At 40.4% G+C, this 12,494-nt stretch overlaps 1 protein-coding gene across 7 annotated transcripts in view; it reads right to left on the bottom strand.

Moving 5' to 3' along the window:
• baiap2b (BAR/IMD domain containing adaptor protein 2b) overlaps window positions 1–12,494 on the bottom strand; it is a 91,328-nt gene that overhangs the window by 28,887 nt on the left and 49,947 nt on the right. For all 7 annotated transcript variants that reach the window (XM_044338175.1, XM_044338174.1, XM_044338176.1 and 4 more), the window contains 2 exons: window positions 12,417–12,488; window positions 10,012–10,149 (listed from right to left, as the gene is read on the bottom strand). In XM_044338175.1, the coding sequence (XP_044194110.1) occupies window positions 10,012–10,149; window positions 12,417–12,488 (210 nt within the window). The remainder of the gene's footprint in view (window positions 1–10,011; window positions 10,150–12,416; window positions 12,489–12,494) is intronic.

Genomic DNA, 12,494 nt, shown 5'->3' with positions numbered 1-12,494 from the left:
AATGAGTAAAACAGTGGTAAGTCGCTAGCAAAACAACACAGTACGTAAAATAAGCTCAGCAGAAACATCACATAGGTGTGTTTAACTATATAATCTTTAAATGTTAATGTCAGGGCTGAAAACAACAACAGAAATAAACAAGTCTGCTGTTTTGAACATATCTCTGTAATTCCAGTTGTCTACCAGGAAGTGACTGTTGTTGTTGTTGTTAGCGCGACGTCACGGTGATTCGTCGATCGATTGAGTGATTCAGGACAAAACCAGTCTGGAGCTGGATAACTGACTGGATTGGAGCTACAACGAACAGTCGATTGCTTCATTAATCGATTAGTTGATTGACAGAAATAAATGAGTCATTTGTTAAAGATAAAAAGTCAAGATTTCAAACCAAGCGGCAACCTCCGGGGCTGTAAAATGAAGCCAATGCGAAGGTGCCAAAAACTGCAGTTCCTTGAATGGCCACTTGAGGCTCTAAAAGCAAGTCAAGTTTAGGTCTCTGTAGCTAATTTCTTCTTTCATGACAACTGTACGGGGGTGAATTTTTTTATAACTCACCCCTTTAAATTTTATTAAGCCATAAAGTTCTGCATAATGAAGGACATGGCTGCTTTGAGTGACAAGTCCGCCAGCCGCTAGGTGGCTTGTTTCAGCCATTCGGCCCCGCCTCTTTGCCCATTTTTGATTGGCTGGGAGTTAGGCAGAGCAACGTACTGCCAAGATGGCGACGGCCGGAGCGGCTCACTTTGAGCTTCAAAACCGCTCTTCAGAAACCAACGGGTGATGTCACGGTAACTACGTCCATATTTTTATACAGTCTATGTTTCAAACTTATCTAATGAGAATATTTTCTGTTTTCTTTCTTTAGGCTTCAATGACAGTAAACTGAATGTATTTAGACAAAACAAGGCATTTCAGGCATTTTTCACTATTTTCTAACACTTTATCAACCAAACAACTAAACCATTAATTGAGAAAATAATCGACATCCGGTGACCACCGGTGGCATCAGCAGGCTTGTTATTACTTCATCCTGTCCTATAGAAGGGTCCTGTATCAAAACCTGGTTTTAAAACCTGTATTAGTTCAGTTGATATTGTGCATAAACTTAAAAAATGATGTTCAATCAAATTACCGCAATTTATATGTAGTTTACTCTGTGCTCTAGACATGATGGGTACTTAAAACGCAGTATATTACCTACATAATACACAGATATTGGAATGAATAGCCAAAAACAGGTCCATCCAGCCATGTCTATCATACAGTATCCTATGAGATATATATATATATCCTATAATCTGTCATGAATCCTGTTTAAGTTAGTGTCTTAGTGCTGGCATCGCATGCGTATAAGCAGGAAAATCTTGAAGTACAGTTTTATAAATAAATCCTTGGAGAAGGAGTCTACTTTGATATACGTTAAAGTACATTTATCCCCCACAGCTCAGTTCCTTTTTCATTATTTAAGTAGCTTGAATACATCAGGCCTGCGGTATGTGCGGTTTATGCGCGGTGATCACTCTCAGATACAGAGCCCTAATTAGATTCCGACTGGCTTTTCATGCCACTGTCAATAAGCCGCTCCTCGCCTAAAGCTCTCCCCTCTTTACACAAAATATAAAACCTGGCCAAAAGCTGCTCTCCTGGTTTCTGCTGACAACGAGCATAGTCAGCATTTGCTCGGGGGGTGGGGGGGTGCACTTGTGTGTCTAGTATTTGTCGACTTATTTGGCATTAAAGATGGACTGAACTGTTGTATGAAATACGTCGGTCAAAACATTCGGTCAAACACACTCTAACAGATCCCTGTCAGCTATAAAAAAAAAAAAAATTAAAAAGACATTTCAGGATGGAATTGACTTTGGTGTTTCTGGTCTGATGCCAGTCATCTCTATATACAGGAAGCCTAACCCTAACCATAACCCTAACCCCTAACCATAACCATAACCCTAACCCTAACCCTAACCCAAGCCCTAACCCTAATGCCCTAACCCTAACTCTAACCCCTAACCATAACCCTAATCCTAACCCCTAACCATAACCCTAATCCTAACCCTAGCCCTAACCCTAACCATAATCCTAATTCTAACCCTAACCATAACCCTAACCCAAGCCCTAACCCTAATGCCCTAACCCTAACCCCTAACCATAACCCTAATCCTAACCCTAGCCCTCTAACCCTAGCTGTAACCCCTAACCATAACCCTAATCCTAACCCCTAACCATAACCCTAATCCTAACCCTCTAACCCTAGCCCTAACCCTAACCATAACCCTAATCCTAACCCTATTACCCTAGCCCTAACCCTAACCATAACCCTAATCCTAACCCTCTAACCCTAGCCCTAACCCTAACCATAACCCTAACCCTAATGCCCTAACCCCTAACCATAACCCTAATCCTAGCCCTCTAACCCTAGCCCCTAACCATAACCCTAATCCTAACCCTATTACCCTAGCCCTAACCCCTAACCATAACCCTAATCCTAACCCTAACCATAACCCTAACCCTAATGCCCTAACCCTAACCCCTAACCATAACCCTAATCCTAACCCCTAACCCTAACCCCTAACCATAACCCTAATCCTAACCCTCTAACCCTAGCCCTAACCCTAACCCCTAACCATAACCCTAATCCTAACCCTAGCCCTAACCCCTAACCATAACCCTAATTATAACCCTAACCCTAATCTTAACTCTAACCTAACCCCTAACCCTAACAACCTTTTTGAGTTTCTCTCCATGCACAGACTCATTCAACAACATCTGCTTTTAGTAGAAGAAGAGAACCAGGTCATTTGAAAACTAAAAGCGTCAGACGGAGATCAAGAATCTCAGAAAATCCAGGTACAATTGCACTTCTTGTTTTCAATAATGTTCATTTCTCTCCTCCAGCAGCACCTCATCACGGTTTGTCCTCTTCTATTCTCTCAAATCACCCCTCTCTACTGTCCTCTTTGACACACACACACACACACTATCTCATGATGTACAACCGCTTCCTCTGAGCTCATCCCATTAAAAACCTGTCAGAAACCGGAACAACCGAGTAGGCAGGTGAAGAGCTTTTCACGTGTCATTCATGTATGTTTCACCCCCGAGACACCATTGTGGCTTTCTTCTCCTGACGGGATGATAATTGTGTGTTTGATTGGTGTTATTACTCTACACTCACACATTCGGCTCTTATGTAAGCGTGTAATAATGAAATGTTTCCCCTTCCTCCCTCCCTCCGTGGAGAAAATATCCCCTAAAGACGTTTCAGCAGGCGAGGAGCTTAACGAGCTTTCTTAACAGAAACATACAGATGCAGAGAGAGATCATAATGTCTTCTTCTGTAACAAGAGAGGAGAGAACTCGATGCTTTTGGCAACAAAAATAGTTTCCTCCTACTCAAACTCTCCTGATGTAACGTCTCTTTTACTCTCACTTTACCTGAGGTGTCAGTTCAAGCGCCGCAGGCATGAATCACAATCATTTATCAATTAGGCTAACAGTTTAGGCTGTAAGATGTCATAATATTTGTGGTTGCTTGAATAGCTTGGTTTTTTTTCCAACCAGTGATCCAAAAGCAAATCCTCACATTTAAGAAGCTGGAACCAGAGAATTTTTGGCATTTTTTTGCTCAACCAGTGACTGATGGTTGTCAACTTTTCTCTACTTGCAACCTCTCATCACACGCCGAATGTCTATGTGTTCTGGTTTTCATATACTGGTTTCCCCTTCTCAGGTTTAAGAGGTAAAACTATCCAGAAAGAAGAACAGATAATAGAAGAAGAATAGAAGAAATATTTAACTGAAATTAGTTTTTTCTTATTTTGATATCATGCTGGGACCTCTTAGATTCCTTCCATGACCCCTTGTGGGAGCCTGACCCACAGGTTGGGAACCAGTGACTTAAACAATCAGTTAATTAAAGTTGTGATGATTAATCATTTCAGCACAAACCATAATGTCAATGTTTATGCCTCGACGTTCTTTCGTCTTATAGAAAAAACAAGAAAACTCTGCAGGACCTGGTGCAGTGAAAGTGGGAGGGAGGACGTTTTCCCTCCATTAACATCATCTTAAACCACAAACTATCCTTCTCCACTAATATATGCATCAGTAACAAACGCAGCAGCACATTTATCAGTCTGTATATTTTGCTCAGGCAGCAGCTCAGAGCTTTACGGCCCCAGAGGATCTCTGCTGTAAACGGGTGATTTTCCGTCGCCGATAGTTTTAATATTAACAATCAATCACGAGCAGGAGGAGCAAGTGGTGATTATTTTAATGTGTTGAAGTTTTTCTTTTTTCTTGCTGCTCCAAATGGCACCAGTGAACTGTTGCATCACTTAATTAAAAGTTGGAAAGTTTAGTTAACGGGGGGCCGTGCACCACAGAACCGCTGGACCGGAGTTAGCTGTAAAGCTAATTTACATCTGCAGCCCCTGAGCTGCAAGATATTAAAGACGATATAACACAAAACAAACTATTAAAAACTGTACAATTAGCTGAATTTACAAACAGTTGGTTCCTTACAAAGGTTTAGATCAGTGATCACATGATTAGTTTGTCCTGAGCCATGTTGTAAGTGTTGTTTTAAAAATACTGAAGCTTGTATATTCTCTCATATGGGAGGAAATTCTACTGAAAACACAGCTCTCCTAAATTAAGCCAAGCAGTCACCTCTGACTGATGCCCTGCTCTCTCTAGCATTGCTCCTGCAGAATGACACACTTTGTTTGAGCGTCGGTGGTGCAAGATCATGAATTAGTCTATAGATCAGACACATATCTGCAAAGTAAAGAAAACTGCCAAAGGTCGATAAATTATACTTTTGAATGATGGTGCGTTGATGGCAGCCACACTTTCAGGCTTACAGACACGCTGTCTGCTATAACACACACACACACACATATATATATATATATATATATATATATATGCGCCATATTGTACAGTCAGAAATGAAAATCTGTCCTTTTATGTTTGGCTGTGAGCTCCACAGTGCAGAATGCTGGTGTCTGCACGCCTGCCAAGACCTGGTTCCCATGAAGGCCCATATGACGCACAGTAGGAACCTGGCTACCTAAACACACACACACACACACACGCTGCTCAGAGGGCCCACAACACATGCTAACACACACACTAACACCACACACACACACACACACACACACACAGGTGCAAACTAGACAATCTCAGAGTGTGCACACCTCTGTCAAGGCTGCATAATCCTCTAAATGTGTTATTTTAATATAAATATAAGAGTTACTGAAGTTAGCAGCTTCACCACACACAACAAACATAGAACAAGACATGAAGAACATGACTTTGAAATACATAAAATCTGAAAATTTCCCCCAATCTGTTGCCCCCTAGTGGTGATATCCCAAGAGACGCTTGATCTGCTTTCAAATACACGAACAGTAGCGTTAAAGGATAAATTCACACAAGTCTGTTAAAGCAACAGTCAAGTGTCCATGTGATCATTTTAATATATGAACACTGCCTCCTGTTCATACTGACCAATAAAACATCCGTTCTTAATGTTTTTTTAATGTAATGATGGGAAAAAATCCTCATTTTCCGCAAAAATGTATTTAAAAGTTTATCTGAAGCTGATATGAACCTTCAGCTGTGTAAGTTAGTCAAATGAAGTGATCTTATTCACTGTATCTTAGTCTTTTCAGTGTAAAATTCCCCTTCTGTGTTTCCCTGTTGAGCTGCAGTGGAGGGATAGTGACATGTAGAGGGATTTTTTCAGTAACTAACTGAAGGATATCCACTTGATTTGTCCAACTAGGACTGTCCAAACCTTGTATTAGCTTCAGATAAATATTTGAACACATTTCTGCACCCCATCGAAGCACATCAGACCTTTTTAACAGCCAGTATGAACAACAGGAAATGATCACAGCTGGTTCGTGTTGTTTTCAAAACAAACTGGAGAAATTGGCTGAACTCTGCTGGATTTTATTGAAATTTGTGAACAAGAAAAGCACACAGAGACTATTTGGGAGGTAATAAACTAGTCTCTGAGATCCAGATTAGCGAGGTGTTATATTACGGACGTTCGGTTCGTGCGGAGAGATGAAGCGACGTCTGCTGGGGGAAAAAAGGCCTGACCTCTCGGCTGAGAGCAGCAGGACTTTCACGCCTGATAAGCCATTAAATCTGCAGGAACGTTGAGGCTGATCGTTCCTGCGCTGTTGTTCCTCATGGCTCCGCGGATCGATTTTTGTAACAACAAGCCCGGGCCGTCCCTTTCACGCTCCGTCGGCCATCCATCGCAGCAACACTAACAATTACACAATAATTACCTCCCCTGTTGCTCCTGTAGTGCAGTGTGTGTGTGTGTGTGTGGAAGTGCTGCACGATTAACCCTTAACCTCTGACACCATGTTTCCTCTGCACTGCGATGATGAATTAAAACCATACAGCGTCTGCTGCATCTGTCTTTTACAGCTCTTTAACTATTGTGTTTAATATAAAATCTTTTTTTTTTGCTTGTTTGACTACCTGTCTGTAAGACTTTGTACATGCAAACTTATCTAGCCGAGATAAACTGGATCAATATAATTAAAATTCTTTAAAAAAGACATGACAGATTCCTATTGTTGACCGTCAGAAAAACAATATAAAGTGATTTTTCTGGGCTTAGTTTCTCGTCAGCCGCTGTCACTTCTTCAACAGATGACAGCTGATGTGACACAATAATTAACTGCGCTGTCATTTCTGCAAAACTTGATTTTTCTTCTGGATTAGAAAGTTTTAAAGAGACGATACTGTAAACTCATCCACACAGAGGAGCTGCAGGTGAGCAGGTTTCTTTTTTGCTGTGAACAACATCGTGCAGACAGGCTGTCAGTAGACGAAGCCCCATATTCCCCGTTGGACGTCGAGTTTAATTATTTGTGTCACGTTTGACGTTTTAAGCGCTGACAAGGCAGAAATATAACTTCTCAGCCAACTGATTCAGCCGATCGATGATAGCCGAGGTGTTCGTCCCGTCGCTGAAAACTTGGACAAAATTAATTCCGGTTCAAAAAAAACAAAACAAAAAAAATCAGCTTTTAAACCAGCTTTTCTTGTCTTTGTCATTTCTCATTTGTGCTGCAGTTACTTAAAGGCTAATTAACTCAACATTAAAAGCTCATTACTGTCAACCTATAAATAACCACACACAGCATACAAGCATATAACATTTATACATAAAAAAACTCCTCATTAGGGAAATATATTGATTTTATATTGAAATTACGATATGAGACTTAGATTTTATTGGCAGAAGTGCTGCATTACAGTAAAGTGATGTCAATTTCCGAACTTAAAAGACTGTTGTAGCTGTTCTATTATTTTATTATTTTACACACTTAGTCATTATATCCACATTACTGATGATTAGTTATCAAAAACCTCAAAAAAAACCTTGTGTGAATATTCTGTGAAGGAACCAATAGTCATCTCTACAATACTATCATGATCGATAGAGCTGGAACAAGGATTTGAAGCTGCAAAATGTCTAATATTTTTAAATAGAAAGTTTATAAATAGGATGTCGGTTGCAAGAAAATGTTACATATGACTGATACAATCAAGAATCAGCAACTTCTATCATCAGGTTCTTGTTAAACCTGCTTGCAAACTGTACAAAACAACAATAATTCACTATATCTTTGCAATGTTTGACTGCTGCAGACCTCTGACTCTACTGCAGTTTATAAAAAAAAAAACAGGTGTAAAAACTTTTTATTTAATGAAACAGAAAGAGAAGCGACGTGTGAATGAATTTAGTATTTAAGTAAAAATTTACAACTTGTTTAATGAGTCTTTATATATTTGAATGTCTCAGTTTTCCAGTCAGTAATGTCGTTGTCATGACTTTATCACTAATGTTTTTAACTTTTAGTGTTTTTATCATGTTTCAACTTTATGCACAACACTTGGTTTTGTGTCTCTTTTATGTTTATGGTTTTAACCTGTGGTTGTGTTTCTTACTGTAGTTTTGCAGGTGCAAACGTGCAAAGTGTGTTATGTGTAGGTTGTTTTTATGACTAAAGAAGAATAAAACCAAACACGTGACTGTAAATGTAATAACCTGCTTTGTCCAATCAACAGTCCCAAATCCACACAAGACATTTGAAGACGTCATTTCGACCTGTTTGCTATTTTTCTGACATTTTACAGACGAAAACGATTAACCGAGGATTAGTGATCGATAATGAAAATAACCGTTAATCACCTCTTCCTCTGTCTCCCTATTGTATTCTTTCTAAGCCTGTTATTGTGCGGAGGAGCGGCTGATTGGACAGACAGCACATCACAACGGCGTCTCCTGTACAGGTTGTGTAAGAGGGCCCCGTGTGTCACCGCGACGCCTACGGTCGGGGGCACAGAGTCTCGCGCTGTTTCCTCCTCACGCCTCCGCCTCCGCTCAAGCAGTTACCTGAACATTAGAGAAATATGCCTCTCAACTCATTCACCTGCCCTATATATCATAAACAAACGTTATGTAACGCTGATAAAGCTAATACAGAGCAGGAACTAATAAAGTAGATGCAAAGAGTGAAAGCTATGGGACTACTTCGGCAGAGTTTCAAAGTTCAAGTAGTGAAAGTTGGATTAAATATACAGTTTATTTATAATGTTAATTTATACACAGTTTAGTCTTTTCTCCGTTTTTTTCAATTAAATCTTATTTTAAATGGGGTTTTTTTGTAAATAAAGTAGAATTTAAAGGTTTCTGAAGAAATTTTACATTTATTTTTGATAACATCCCTCACCTGACTGCCCTCCTCAGCAATTTGTTGGGTCTAAAAACACATGACCATATGATTTATTTGTGCTTAGTTTCATAATTCTCCAATTTAGAAGTATTTCTATAAGTGTTGTTCGATGACGCCGGTGAAGGAAATAAGCCGAAACTCTTTTTCAAAAAAGTTGTTGCTGCACTTTTAAACTTTTCAACTTAAAGCTTAAAGACTTCTGTCTCCCCCTCCTGGCGGTGAGAGTAATTACAACAACACTGTCTACATTACGCTGACGTCATACACTCTGCCGTAGCCTACTCAGTCGCTAATGTTACGGCTGTAAAACGGTGGATAAATTGTTTTGAGCGTCATACAACCCCTGTGAAATGACTTGTTTCACTATCAGAATTTGGTCGATTCGGTCTGATAACATTTGGAAAGTCTAGAAGAGCCGCGGGATTCAATTATTTTATCTACATTCAAATTAGCAGAGAGCTAACCGGCTGTTAGCTGCTCGGCTGGAAGTCTCTGGTGTGCTCTCAAAGTCAAAAAACTGCGGCATACTGTGAGATACAGAGACATTTATCTGGTGATGACAGGTTTAATCAGCATTGTGTGAACTCGTTTGGGTTTTAATGTACCAGACGTTCATTTATATGTAAAAGTTCTGCACTGCAGGTTTAAACAATCACATTTCAAATGTGTGTTTGTGCCGTTTAAGCCGCATGTCTTCAAGTAAAGAACAAAAAGAAACTCAACTGTTCGACACAGCGAGTTCGACTTGTAGCCTTCGCTATCTTATTTCTCTCACTGTGAAGAACCTCGCAAAACTGGCACCCAAACTGTGTGTTCCCAGTCGGGGGGGGGGTTCCAGCCCATTCAGCTCAGCGCATCCTATCCCATCAGCGCCGGCAGCAGTCACGGATTACCAGCTGCACTGAAGCTCAAATCCCCTCAGGGAGGGGGGAACAGCATCTAAAGAGCCAACTCTGCGGGACGGTAGAGTGTGTGCTACACACCGAAGAGTCAGCCTGAGTTCACTAAAAAAAAATATCTGCACTGGTGATTCTCATTTTGGTGAAATAAAGAGGAAATTACAAGAAACAAATGTTCACTTGCTGAAGCCGACAGCATCATATTATCTTGGCACCGGTTGCTGTAGACATGCGGTGGTCTTCTAGCTTTGCCTTAATGATCCTCCATGAACCACTCATTCCTCATTGATTGATAGAAAAAGCACTTAAACACACACATGCACACACACACTGACCTGCATCTCCTTGTCTCCATACTTGGAGGGGTGCTTGCTGCCTTGGCTCTTTCTGCGCAGTTTCTTCAGCTCTGCCTGGCACTTCTCCAAACTCTCCCCTTTGCTCTTGTGCTCCATCTGGTACTTCTTCAGTGCAGCCTGAGGAGGGCAGCACACAGTCAGCAGGAGGGGAGGGAGGGGGGGGGGGGGGGGCATGTGTCAGCATCCACAGACGATCCTTTACACCGACATACTGTATAATCATTTCAAACTGTCCTGACAAGTAGCGAGCTTCTGTTTTACTGCCTGACTGATGCAAAAAAAAGGAGGACTGCAGAGCCGAGTGAGAGTGAAACTGTTGGATTATGATGTACTGGTTGTTTCTTCCTCTCCTCTTTGTCTGGTTTTCTTTCTTCTCTATCTGCAGCAGTCTGTTTGGGAAACTAGGTTGGGTTTGTTTATAGCGCACCCAAAGACTACAGTTTGGTAAAGTGTCCCAATTATCTCTTTCTAAAACACAATTGCACTTGTATGGCCTGTGTTTTACTGTTAGCAAGAAGATTAATTCTGCTTTTTGGACACAATCTGCTCCTTCCCTCCTTAAAACGTTGGATCAGACATATATTCTTTTTCTTAAAATTAAAAAGGAGATTAGATTCAGAGCGTCTGCAGTTTACAATATTATTCAAGATTACAACACTTCTATTCACTAAACATACATTTGTATATTTGATTGTCTAGGGTGTTTGTTAGAGGTGTTTGTGAGGTCTTGTTTAGCGTTTTTAGTGTGTTTTTGTTAGGATATGTAATGACAAAAACATATTTGGCCTATTGGAAATTAATAAATAAAGTTAGTGCCCCTCCCCCTCTCCCCCCAAGGTTTGATATTATAATCCCAAAATCAGGTAAAGCGCCCTCAAATCCCTAAATTTGGTACTTTAGGAGGCCACAAATGTGTAACGTGTAACTCCATCAATTTTCTCATTTGTTAAAATCCCCAAAATTTGGTAACACAACCCACATAATGCACTATTTGTTATGTTGTCAAAGTTTGTTATTTTCTATGACCCCAAAAAACTTAATTCATTTTCTATCCTCCTTCATGGTCACAGGAGCTGGAGTCTATCCCAGCATGCACTGGGCAAGAGGCAGGGTATACTGGTGTTGCCAGTCACAGCACCAGCTCTATGTACTGTGTATGTTTTGTGTATAGATGTATTATAGATGTGACAAACAACAGCAGGTTATTATTACGTGGCTCTATTTGCATTTGAACAGTGAGTCTTCCTAACATGCCGGTACACCTCCTCCCCGCCCCCGTCTAGAATGATGAAACTACTGATTGCCATAAATTAATTTGTCTATTTAATTTTAAAATAAATAAATAAAACAAAACTGCTCATTTTCACAGAATGAGTCATAATTCACAAGTCAGAGTGGGAAGAAATTTTATGTAACTTGCTGCAGTGGTTTGGATGAAAGCCGGCAGGGGGAATTAAGAAGAAGAAGAAGAAGAGAGTGTGCATCTTGTTTCTGGCCTGTGATTTTATGAGAACATGGTTTCATATTCCCCCCCATAAACTCGCTCCCCCCGAGAGGCCGAAACTGACATGGAGATGAAAGGTAATTCAATTAATAATTCAAGCTGGATTTGCAGTTTTTCTTTCAAGAAAGACAATTGTATATATTGTAATATTGCAGAGGATTGAAGTCCCATTTCCAGGCTAGCATCTGTCTTTTAGTAAAATTTGAACACCTTGTTATTTTAAGAAATATAAAGGACTGATTATTTTATTCATAATGTGCCTAAGAGGCTTTGACAGCACTTCTGTGACTCATGAGATGTTTAAGTGTTAAATGCTAACAACATAATCATTGTATCTTTGTTAAAGCTGCATTCATTGATTCTTTTTTTGGCCACTAGGGGGCAGAAAAACTCCACAAGAATCTGACAGACACACAGCCTCCTCTGTGTGTGTGTGTGTGTGTGTAGTCTGTCCTCTTTCCAGGTCTCCATGGTGATGGAGGTCACTCTTAGCGGCACTTGGAAGTTGCTAGACGACCTCCAGATCAGATTGTTCATATACTGTATGTTACTCTGTGCTCTATTTCTGTTATTTTGAGGTTTGTCTGTGAACTTTGTCTGTCTGCTGTTTGGTGGTGGGCAGGTGGAGTTCAGTGGGTTTATCAGAGCTTGTTTGCTAAAAAAAAAAACCCCTTCCTGTTGCTGCTGATGAAAGCACTCCGAACAGTAAATCTGCTGCAAAAACACAACTATAAGCTAAGAGAGGCTAAAAAAAAAGCTCAACAGATCTTACTGAAGAGTTGGGTGAAAATTCTTTGGTTTGTCATGGTTAGCCACTCATTTCACATCACACATCGGCTCGTGAAACAGACACTAGCTTAAAAGAAAGAGGAAGTCTCACGTTCAGGTAGCGCGCATCCAGCTCCACCTTCTTCTCCAGCTCTGTCAGCAGCTCGTTGTGGAAAGACTTGAGCTGCAA

Source organism: Thunnus albacares, chromosome 20 (assembly GCF_914725855.1).
Source record: "Thunnus albacares chromosome 20, fThuAlb1.1, whole genome shotgun sequence".
Lineage (NCBI taxonomy): Eukaryota > Metazoa > Chordata > Actinopteri > Scombriformes > Scombridae > Thunnus > Thunnus albacares.
Note: the sequence above shows the minus strand (reverse complement) of the source record. Positions and strands in the feature narration are given on the sequence as shown.